Raw genomic sequence first — 11994 nt, 5'->3', positions numbered from 1 at the left:
CCCCAGGCAGTACCCCTCCCTGCACACTGAGCCCACAGGCGGTACCCCTCACTGCATGCCAGCCCTTCCCTGCACAGCTCCCATCACTGCACACTGAACCTCTCATGTGATACTCAGCAGTGCATGCCCAGCCCTCCTCAGGCCCCACCCGTCACCACACCAAGCCCCGTGTGACACCCTTCACCGAATGCTGAGCCCTTTCAATATACCAGCAGGGTGGCTTGAGTTGGGGTTGGCAGGGATCAGCACCTTCCCGGGTGGAGCCCTACATTACCACAGATACAATGAGAGGAGAGTGACCTGCATTGAGGAGCTCTGGCCATATGCTCCGATGCTCACTCTGGTCAGGAGGGTGCCGTACATTTCTGTGGCTAAGAGGGGAAAACGGGCATTTAGGCCTCAGGGGAGACACGCACAAGGGGAGGAGGGGTAGCGGGCTGAGTCAGGCAGGATACACCATGTAGGGGGGGCGCAGGAAAGGGGACAGGGCTAGAAATGGGGGCAGTTAGTGGTCCCACATTCTTGTGGCAGCACGGGTTGGTCTGTAGGGCATAGAACTGGAAGGGACTGCAAGAGTCATGTAGTCTAACCCCCTGCCAAGATGCAGGCTTTGTTGTGTCTAAACCACCTGAGGCAGGTGGCTCTCCAGCCTCCTTTTGAAAACCTCCAGTGAAGGCGTTTCCGTGACCTCCCTAGGCAGTCTGTGCCCTTGGCTTCCTGTTCTTACCGTTAGGAAGTTTTTCCTGAGATTTAATCTCAATCTGCTGTGCTGGAGTTTGAACCCATCGCCTCTTGTCCTGCCCCCTGTGGCAAGAGAGAACAACTTTTCTCCATCTTTTTGATGGCAGCCTTTCAAGTACCTGGCATGTCCCCCCCCTCATCTCCTCTCTTCCAAACTAAACGTACCCAGTCCCTTCAGCCTTCGAAGAGGTTAGTAAATAGCAGCAGTGAAGTGTGTGGGGATGTGATCGAAGGGGCTGTGCTCAGTGAGACATACCCTAAGATCTGTATCTGGTTCTCTTCGCCTTCCACCCTCTCCTCTCCTAGCATGTATAGGTGTGATGCAGTCAGCACTGGCACTTCCCGCGGGGGGCCAGGGGAGCTGACTGGGTCCGCACTGTGTTCTCACTCCATCCCTGATCCTCTCCGTCTCTGTGTATCCCAGGTGCTGATGCTGGCAGACGGGGACAGCACTGGATTTCTGTACCACCACTTGCCCTTCCTCTCCTCCCTGGAGAGGAAGGACGGAAAAGCCACTGCTTATCTCTGTGAAAACTTTGCCTGCTCCCTGCCCGTCACCTCCTCCCAGGAGCTGCGCAGGCTGCTGCTGCTGTGAGCTGTCAGCCCGTGGCCTCGCCGTGCACCCTGCCGTCTCGGTGAAGGTGGAAGAAAATAGACTAACGAGAAAGCCGCGGTGACTGTGCACGGACGCAGCGCAGAACTCTGCAATAAAGTCACCTTTTGCCCAAGCCGCCCGCCGGATTGTTCTTAGTGAAACTGACAAGCAGTCACAGCCATCCATCCCTGCTGGCTCCCCCCGCCCCCATCCGTAAGCAGTTCTGTCTTCTGAGATGGTTTTAGCCCTTGTGTTTCTGTTGTAACAGTGTCTTTCCTCCTCCTCATCAGGAAGACTCACACTCCACAGTTCTCAAGAGCACTGCCCATGGGGGGCAGATTATGTTCCCGGCATTCAAATCCCCAGGGACAGGTGCAGTCAGTTCTAATCTGAACCATGCAGTTGAGTCAAATATGAAGAGTCCACATGCAGTGGAATCTAATCATAGCAATGTCCAATCGGGTTGCTCCTTTTCTTATGTAGGTTTGCACCACCCCGGGAGGTGGCATTGTCCCTGTTTATGGAAACTGAGGCACTGTGAGATTCATCTGCCCAGGTTACACAGGAAGAGCCAGGAATAGAACCCAGGAGTCCTGACTTCCCATCCCCCTACTCCAATGTTTCTCAACTGGTGGGTTGCGATCCCTGGGAGTGGGGTGGGTGTTGTGTAAGGCAATCCAGGGCGCGGGGCGGAGGCGGGGGCAGGGGGAGGCACTGGAAATTTTATTACAAAGGAAAACAAAGAAAGTCTCACTCCCTGCACAGCCTCCCCTTTCAATGTCAAGGATTCTCCGTCAGCCGCTCCAAACACACACGCACAAATCAAACAAACAGGTTTATTAGCACTGTTAGCATGAATACAGTTTTACTCATACTTTGATCGTAAATGCAAGGACGGTCACAACATTTTTTGACCTTAAATAAGGATCTGCCCTCTGAAAAGGCTGCGAAGCACTGCCCTCGTCTAGCCAGTGTCAAGGGGGATGCAGAGGCGTGTCTAGTTGTGAGCAGTCGTGCGCAGCAGTGGCTAATTCCAGTGGGCCACAGGCAGTGTGGTCTAATTCAGGGGTCCCTGCACTTTTTTCCCTGTGGCCCACCTGTGCAGCTTCAATACGCACCGCGGGCCCGCTATTAACACCACTATTAACAACTAGGATCATTAGTAATTGTAATTATTACATACAGCTAAACTATAACACTGTAAATAAAGAATTCCCATGTTTCCTTTTCATTTTAATGTAAACAGTTGTAAGGCTAGAAATCCCTAGCAATATGCACTCAAAGACAGGCTTTAAGCTCTTTGAAACCAAACAGTTTTAGTAAAGCTACACTTTAAAAAACCACGTTGAGAGCAAAATGTGGTGTTCAAACAGGGCAAACAATGTAGAACTGCACCATGTAAAAACTGAACAATAAGCAACACAACAATGTTAACAAAATTGTTAAAAAAACAGCTATTTGTTGATTTGAAACTTTGAACCCTCTATTGTGATTTCAATATTTTTTTAGTGTAAAATCTGATTTTAGTGTTGTGTAAGTAAAGACTGAACCGTACTCTCTACTAATTAGAAAAAAAATCAAATATTGTACATAAAAATATAAAATAACAGTTCTGTTATAACACACTGAGGCAACAGGTACTCAACCCGTCTGGTAAAAGAGAATCCAAACTTCAAGCATGCCTCATCGTATTTTCTTACCACTTTCTTTTTTTGGCTGGCTCATTTTGTGTCACTGTAGATGGTCCAGGACTTGCATCATCTTCTCCACCCGCGCATTCTTCTTGCTTCTGAAAAATAAATCCAGCCAGGTCAGATAGAAATACTGCTTGCCATTTTTTACAGTTGGAAGTGGCGGCCTGTGTGGACATTGCTAGGTTACCTTGCAGTGAGATGCGTCATTGTACTCGCGAGAATTCAACTGGACATATTGCAGCTTGGGCTTTTATAAATAAATAAAGTTTTTTTCTATACTCTGTCCAGCATATACAGCTCAAAACGTTTCATTGCTATAGCTTTTACTCACATGAGTCGCACGGAGTTAAAGATTTACTAAGAGCTTGACTGGAGAACACAGTTATACTGGCGGACCATGCCGCAGCCCTCAGTTTGGGAACCCCGGGTCTAATTCCCTGTGTCATGGGGCATTTAGTCATGTGCAGTGGGGTCTTTAAGAGTCAGTGGTGCAGCCTGCAGCGGTTGCTGGTTTTGGTCCAAGTGGGAGCAAATAGCTCCATTTCCCTCTTGCCACCACTGGGAACCAGCGTAAGTGCCTGGTTGGGGCTAATAGCATCCCTCGGTTAAAGCCTGACTCCCCTGGGCTCAGAGAGTTCTGCGTGGGTCACTTTAAACACATGCTCAAACCGTATAAGGTAGAAAATAGAAGCGTGGCTAATTGGGTACGTGGTGCCTGGGGCAGGAGCGGGCTGGGACACTGGCTCCCATTAAAAGCAAAGTCATTGTCAGGCCAGAGGACGGGAGATGTTTCCTTCAGTGCGGTGGAGGCTTCCTTGTGCTCACACCCCCTCACTGGTGGTGCAGGCAGGCAGTTCATTCCCACACCAAAGGCAGCTAGCAGAGCATGAAGCCAGGGAGGGTTCTTGGGGCAAGCCCCTCCCCTCTTGGGCACTGCAGCTGTGTCGGGAAAGCAGGGGGTGAATTAGTCAGCACTCAGTCTTCCAGCTGTGGCACTGCTTGATCTCCCCTTTGTTTTTCCCTTCTTTGTAGCTCTCCCATTTGCTTTGCCTCTCCTACTCCTGTGCCGGCTCTCTGCCTAATTAAAGGAGCCAGAAGAGATTTAGGGGCCTCTAACCATCACCATGGAACAAGCTGTGGTGGAGGGATGTTACTCTAGTAACTAACCCTATTGGGCCTGACCTGCTACCTTTGTGCTGGCTGGTACCATAGGTACAGACACATCCCAGTGATAGGGTTACCCATGGGAGCAAGGGACCTGAGTAAGTGTAGCAGAATTGGGTCCACCGTAAGAGAATGAGGACCCGATACATTGGCTTGACCATCATCCTGTCAGCCCTGTTGTCGCCTGGGTGATACCAGTCTCAGCTGCTTGTCCCTTGGACTCCCAGCTCAGCTCCTCGGGAGCATGTTCACCTATGACTGATGACTGCACAGGAGGCAGAAAGGGGAGGGGACAGTGTGACACTGGAAAGAAGAGGCAATGACTCTGCTGGGCATGTGATGGATAGAGAGAGGTGCGGGGTCTCCGAACCCCGCTGCTGTTCCTAGAAGGGAACTAGCGAATGACATTTCTGGACCCCATGGCAACAGCCTCACTCCCTGCCTAGCAGCTCTATTTGCATTACATGTGGCAAACCTGGAGCTCGGCTGACCCTGGTGACTGAGCAATTTGCTTTGAGAAGTGCCAGTCAAAAGGAGATTAGAGCAGCCTGATGTGCCCCCACAAACTAACAGCCAGCAAGCGAGCCCGCAGCAGCTGGGGGAACAGTGGGCAGTGCATCCAATGTAGCTACTGCCTGGCCATTGCTACTGAAACTTCATTGCAATGAAACCAACATTTAGCACTTACAAACAGCTGAATAACACGTTACCTTTCCAAGGTGTGGATGGGGATGACACAGACAGAGAAGTCAAGGCACAAAGAGGCCCAGTGGCTTGTCCCTGATCACACAGCAAAGCAGAGTTGCTGACTACCCATCCTGGGGTCAGTCTTAGTCCAAAGGTTTCACTTTGCAGACCTGTGTGTAGGAGACAGACTGTTTTATTGACCTAGCTCCTCGCCACAGATCCCCTATGGGGCAGTTCTTGAAATGTTCCATTCTGTGAACCACCAGGAGGGGCTGCTTGGACTATAATGTCCATCCACTTGACTTGCAGTGCATTAGGCTGCCCCTCAGAGCCTTGAATTGCCTAACTTCTAGGCATACTCCAACTTCCTAGAGAGACCTGGGAGGATTCATTATATGTGCCTATTTATTCCCCATTCTGATTGGTTGAAGCCGTCCTATAACCACCAGGCTGTAGGTTATAAAAGCAGGCAACAGCTCACTGCTCCCTTTGCTCAGAGGCAGCATTTTTGGAAGACAAGATGGTTGCCAGCCCTCAGAAGAACAATTTACAGTGTAAAGTGGGTCTCTTGTTGCCCCTCTACTGGCTTTGTGAAATAGGAACAGCAATCCTTTGGGATAGAAACATTACCTTGCTCTTGAATCACAGTGAATGCTGGACTAAGGTTGAAATTCCAATAAGCCAACTTGCTTTCCCTGTCTTTTATTTACTGATTTATCTTTTTAAACAGGTACAGAGAATACACAGAGTTATACAGGTAAATGACATAAACAGGAGGCAACTGATGGATATTAACAGCCCTGTGTTACATGGGCAGTAGAGTAAGAAGCGAAGCTGGGGTTTGGTGTAATAAGTCAGTGTGTATACAAGTAGCAGGCAGACATGCAGGTGAGCCAGTCCATATGCTCTAGCAGAGGTAATTGGGTGCTGTAGTCTGCAGAATGCTGTCGTAGAGCAGAAATAATGCAGTTGTGTGTCATTGTTTTAGTTTCCTGCATGTTGTGCTATTGGGGAGGTAATGAGGAGGTCAGAGCTTGGTGTTTTAGTCTGCCAGAAACTATGCTATAGCTCAGTAATGCAGTTGTATTGGAGTATTTGATTCTCCTGGATGCTTTGCTCAGGGAGGGACCGTGGGGCCAGGTCTCCGTGTTAGAGCTGGTTGGAAAATGTTTTGGGTTTTTTCCCTATGGAAAATTTCAATGAAAACAGGTCGGGAATCATTTCATTGTTTTTTGTTTGTTTTTTCAGAAAACTGCCTTTTTGACACACCCACAAAAAAGAATCAAAACCCAAAAACTTTTGGCTGAAAATGTTTGGTTTTCAGCCCAAAGTTTTGGGTTTTGATTATTTTTTTGTGGGTGTGTCAAAAGTTGAAGAGTTTTGATTCAGAAATACCACCATGCTGCTTTATGAGAATTGCAGTTTGGGTGCCTTGTGGCTCCAGTCCTCTCTCCTAGCTGGACTACACTGCCCATGGTGCACCATGGCCTCCCTTCTTGCTAAGCTGCTGCAGTGCATCACGGGGAGTCCTGGCGGTGTTGCATCATGGAAGATGTAGTCCAACTGGGGAGCATAGTACATAGAGGAGAAGTAGGGAAGGGGGAACATGAACTACAAATTCAATAAGACACAACTGTGGCATTTCTGAATCAAAATTTTTCAGATTTTGGTTTTTGGGTGTTTGGTTTTTTTTTGACGAAAAGTTGAAAGTTCCATGGAAAACAGACACTTTTAGAGAACATTTTTGTTTAGTCAAAAAACCCAATTTTCTCATCACCAAAAGGTTTGACCAGCCCTAGGGGGACTGGTCTTGCTCCTATTGAATGGGAAAACTCCCATAAACTCCAATGCTGCAGGATCAATCCCTAGCAGAGGAAATGCAGTCGTGTCCCAGTGCTTGAGTCTTCCAGATGCTGGAGGTACCATAATGCAGTTCATGTGTCCGAACAGAAAGTTCCATGACATGGAGGAAGGAAGATACATGTTTCATCATCATGGCAGCCCTGGTTTCTGTGTTCATTTAAAGGCGTTCATGTTATTTATTGCATGGAGATCAGAGAGAGATTTTTTAACAATCTCTTCCTTCTAGGGCATCTTTAATGACACGAGATCCCTTTGGTGGAATGTAAACTTTGTTGCTCTCCCCTACCCCATTTCTGTTTGCAAACAGGGAAGCACAGTACTTTCAAAGTCTCTCTGATATTGTCAGGCTCCCTTTGAAACGCAGGCTGCTTCCTGCTTTCCTTTTCACCTCGACAAAAAGATGCTGTAATCTGGAAGCGTGAGTCGCAGGGGAAGCAAGAGCTTTGTACTGTACGTTGCCAGCTGGTTGCGTGAAGAGCTTTCCAATGGAGTATGCCAGGAATCAGGAGTAACTGGCCAGGAGAAATGTCTTTGAAGTCAAGAAGGAATTTTGCACCTCATCTCGTGAGTACTTTTTACTGTCCTGGAAAAGGGAAAGAGAATAATAATAAAAAAAGGCCAAACTGTTTTTGGGAATCTATCATAAGAATATAAAAACGGCCGTACTGGGTCAGACCAATGTTCCATCTAGCCCAGTATCCTGTCTTCCGACTGTGGTCAGTGCCAGATGGTTCAGAGGGAGTGAACAGGACAGGGCAATTATCAAGTGATCCACGCCCTGTCATCCAATCCCTATTTCTGGCAGTTAGAGGTTTAGGGACACCCAGGATGTGGGTTGTGTCCCTGACCATCTTGGCTAATAGCCATTGATGGGCCTATTCTCCATGAATTTATCTAATTCGTTTTTGAACCCAGTTATATTTTTGGCTTTCACAACATCCCCTGGCAATGAATTCCACAGGTTGACTGTGTAGAAGTATACACAGGTTGTGTGAAGTACTTCCTTTTGTTTGGTTTCAACCTGCTGCCTATTAATTTCATTGTGTGACCCGCTGGTACTTGTGTTATATGAAGGGGGTAAATAACACTTCCTTCTTCACTTTCTCCATACATTCATGACTTTATAAACCTCCATTATATCCTCCCCTTAATTGTCTCTTTTCTAAGCTGAACAGTTCCAGTCTTTTTAATCTCTCCTTGTCTGGAAGCTGTTCCATACCCCTAATCATTTTTGTTGCCCTTCTCTGTACCTTTTCCAATTCTAATGTATCTTTTTGGAGATGAGGTGACCAGAAATGCATGCAGTATTCCAGGTATGTCATTATGCCATTTTCTGTTTTATTATCTATCTCTTTCCTAATGGCTCCTAACATTGTTCGCTTTTTTTACTGCTGCTGCACATTGAGCAGATGTTATCAGAGAACTATCCACAATGACTCCAAGATCTTTCTTTCTTGAGTGGTAACAGCTTATTTAGACCCCCTCCTTTTGTATTTATAGCGGGAAGTGTTTCACAATGTGCATTACTTTGCATTTATCGACATTGAATTTCATCTGCCATTTGGTTGCCCAGTTTTGTGAAATTCCTTTGTAACTCTTTGCACTTGGTTTTCACATGTTGAGGCCAGAGGCTTTATGGTTCACTTGCTCCAGGCGGTTAATGGTCGACCCTTTGGATTTGTGTGTGTGTGTGTGTGTGTGTTTCTCTTAACATTTAAATGTTTCCAGTGATTTGCTCTAGCCTGCACTGTCTTGTTGTTTCGATTCATTAGCATGTGGGGCCATGCAAAATGATTGCTCCCAGGAACTTCTGTTCCCATTGGACAGAGGGTCAAACCCTCCAACTTGGGGAAAGACCTGACTTTCACATCTGGCCCTAAGTTCTATTATGGGGTGACCCAGACTTTCGAATCGGAAAGCCCCCAAACTTCACAGCTGGCTCCTATGCGCCAAGATGACCCCCCTGATCTCACCGGAGTCTCCCCAAGCTTGGGCAGAGTTCAGGGCAAACACTGGATGCAAAGTTTGCCACTTGGGCTCCTCTCTAGTTTGCCTGACTTTCAGAAGCTATTATGGGAAAAGTCTTGAATCCCAAGCATCTCCTTATGAAGGGAGGTTCATCAGGATGGCAGCATGGCCAACTCTCATGATTATCACACATCTTGAGACATTTGGTATTTTTCTCAAAGCCCAAGATCCTGGAGTCTGGTGATTAGATGAGAATCTCGGCTTTCATTTAAAAAAGAATTTAGCCCTCATTGTTGTGGAAAAAAGGTGACCTGAGTGCCCCCTAGACGCCAAAGCCAGCAGGCCAGGAAAAAAAGCCCCCATTTGATTATATTTTTAAGCCAATCTGATTTTTGAATGCCTGGGATTAGCAACAGTGGGATTGGGTGTCCACTTCTGGTTTCTCAGATCACGGAGGTTAGCACTGGAAAAGACCTGTCAGGCAGGGATGCTGGAACAATTTGTATAGTGGGGGTGCTGAGAGCCGTTGAACTAAACTGTAAACCCTGTATATAATGGAAACCACTTCAAGCCAAGGGGTTTTGCAGCACCCCCTGCACCCGTAGTTGCAGCACCTATGCTGTCAGGCTTGCTAATCCAGCCACTGTAGCTCCGGGCAAGAGCGTTCCCTTTGGTATATTTACAAACACAAGGAAATGTCAGTGCAGAAACTGAACTGAACTCAACGTGAATTGGAAGGGTTGCAATACAAGGGTCCAGACATTCACATGTTAATGTTTCTGGGGCAATGTTAACTTGTGTTCAGACCGATCCCAGAAACATTGGTCGGTATACGCTGCCCTCTCTACTCACAGAATTAATGCCCCAGTGCCCAGCTCCAGCTCAGCGCCCCCTAGCTGCCAACCCGGTGCAAACCAGAGTTAGGTGCCCTTCCACAACTGATCTGCCCCAGCGCACATCCACTGTAGACAACTCACTTGTTACAATGGGGGAGAGTGCTGGGCATTCAGGATGCCGTTCTGCCAATTGGTTGTTGAGAACTCTCTGATATGACCTACTGGCCAAACCAGCTGAGTGTTTGGGGGTAGGGAGCAGAATCCTGGGGCTGGCTTTTCTCTCTGCAGGCTCTCAGCATGGTATAGTCCTTCCAACTCTGAGCAGCATCAGCACCTGACCCTGTCATCCCAAGGGTGTTTTGTGACGATGCCGGCCTGGAGCTGTTAGCTGGGAATGGAATAAATTCTCACCTCCAGGGCGGTGGCACCGCTGGAGCCTGGCTGAGAGGGTGCTCCCTTCTCCATCGCCCCCCCCCCACCAGTCCCTGCTGCAGTGCAGAGCCTCTTATTTAAATTTTAATTGCTCATGCTGAGTTGAAAAGGAAGGAATGTAGGTTAAGACAGGAGACAATCCCCACTGCACCATGGCAAAACGTCTATTTAAAGGGCCAGGAGCTGAGTTGGGGGGGGTCTGTCATGAAAAAAGAGAACGGCGGGAAGACCAGAGCCTTCCCAGCACAGGTAGTGGATGGGAAAATCACAGAGACACCTGCGCAGCGAAGCTGAACATAAGTAAAACACCCTCCCCCAAAAATCACAAATATCCATCTGCTTCAGCCCGTTCCTTTGGTCTCTGGGGATGCAGCCTCTTGCTTTAACTCAATTGAAACTTTAAAAAGGCTTGGTTTCTTCCTGACAGATGAAGACATCAGTGTCAGCACCCGTAAGATTAATCCTTGAGCCAGACGCTACTGCAGGAACAGGGGGACCTTTCCCAGGCACAGTTGTTAAATTCACAGTGCTGAAATCCAGGGAGATCCCATAGGGAAGGGTCCTCAAACTTCATTGCAGTGCGACCCTCTTCTGACAACAAAGTTACTACACGAACCTTCGGGGAGGGGGGCAGAGGGGCTGCAGCCCGAGCCCCGCCACCCCCGGTGTGGAGGGGGGGTCTGCAGCCCAGGCCCTGCCGCCCCCAGTGTGGAGGGGGGGGGGTCTGCAGCCCGGAGCGGGGGTGGAGCTTGGGCTTCAGTTTCCGCCCCAGGTCCCAGCAAATCTAATGCCAGCCCTGGAGACCCCATTAAAATGGGATCCCAACCCTCAGTTTGAGAACAGCGGCCATAGAGCATGGCAGTGAATGAGTGCATGAAGGGGCACCCTTTGCATCACTAGAGAAGTAGGAATTCTCCAGGGCTTTGCAGCAAGAACAAACACACAGTGGGAGAAGGAGGTACGCCCTGGTCACAGCTGTGAGGAGAGGTCCCCCAGGGCTCCGTGAAGTGATGCAGGCTGCAAGATGAGGTGGTGTTCCCCAGGCACTGCTGGGAGGAAGCTCGCTCCACTGGAAGGGTAGCTGTTTTGCCGCTGGGGCTTGGCAAGAGGTGTCAAACTGTCCTGTCGTCAAATGCTCCCCTCCTGTCAATGGCTGAATTCATGGAGCAACTGAGCCAATGACCCAAGAGACAGAGCAGCATAAGAAGCAAAAAGTTAAACTCTCCCCAAGAAGCTTCCTTCCTCATTACTGTTCCTGCCAGTAACTCACCAATTTCCTTGCAAATTACGTTGATTTGCTGAAACTGTTGTTTTCCACCCCTTGCTTGTCTGCACAATTACATTAAGGTTTTGTTGACAGCCACGGTGCACAGACATGACAAGAAGCAGCGATGTGAAAAGTTTCTGCTCAGTGATTCCCATGCTGATCGTGTTCTGTGTTTAATGGGGCCTGTGGTGTCTCCTTCTGGGATGCTGGGCTGCTGTGCCCAGGCTTCCGGCATATGGCGCTTGTGAGCTTTGGTGTTAATGAAGATGTCAGTGGGGTAACTCGTGGTGTGTGGGGTCTGTGTCAAAGGGCAGGGTTGGGGGGACAGAGCGTTGATCTAACTCATCCTTGTTGCAGAGTGCCATTGCAGAATGACTAGCTTCAGAGTTTATCCTGAAGTACTTCCTCCCTCAAAATGCCTGTCGAAACTAAGGGGTGCCTTGCCTCTGTAAAGGATTGGTGGCCAGATTTTCAAAGGTATTTAGGCAGCTAAACGGGGGGTGACAGACCCAGGGGAGCAGGGGAAAGCTAAAGCCTCTGTCATGGAAAGATTGTTGGGGCTCCACCCCTGCCTAAACTCCCTCATGCCCGGGCATGGGGTTCGAGGTGAGAGCAGGACCCAGAGCGGTTGCCATGGCACCCAGGATCAGGCCAAAGAGCAGGAAGTGGGCTGGAATGGGCCCGGCAGCAGAAAGGATGTTCCTGCCCACCCTGGAATCTGCTGCCTCCCCCATCGTCCCCCACCCA

General features: G+C 48.8%; 1 protein-coding gene across 3 annotated transcripts in view; it reads left to right on the top strand.

Moving 5' to 3' along the window:
* The window catches only part of SPATA20 (spermatogenesis associated 20), a 34195-nt gene extending 30882 nt beyond the window's left edge, over positions 1-3313 (top strand). For all 3 annotated transcript variants that reach the window (XM_026654482.2, XM_026654480.2, XM_026654481.2), the window contains one exon: positions 1166-3313. In XM_026654482.2, coding sequence (XP_026510267.1) covers positions 1166-1336 — 171 coding nt within the window. In that variant the 3' untranslated portion in view covers positions 1337-3313. The remainder of the gene's footprint in view (positions 1-1165) is intronic.
* The last annotated feature ends 8681 nt before the right edge of the window (positions 3314-11994 follow it).

The sequence above is a fragment of the Terrapene carolina genome, unplaced genomic scaffold (assembly GCF_002925995.2).
Source record: "Terrapene carolina triunguis isolate 2854851 unplaced genomic scaffold, T_m_triunguis-2.0 Scaffold192, whole genome shotgun sequence".
Lineage (NCBI taxonomy): Eukaryota > Metazoa > Chordata > Testudines > Emydidae > Terrapene > Terrapene triunguis.
The sequence above is the reverse complement of the archived record's forward strand: the minus strand, read 5'-3'. Positions and strand labels throughout refer to the sequence as shown.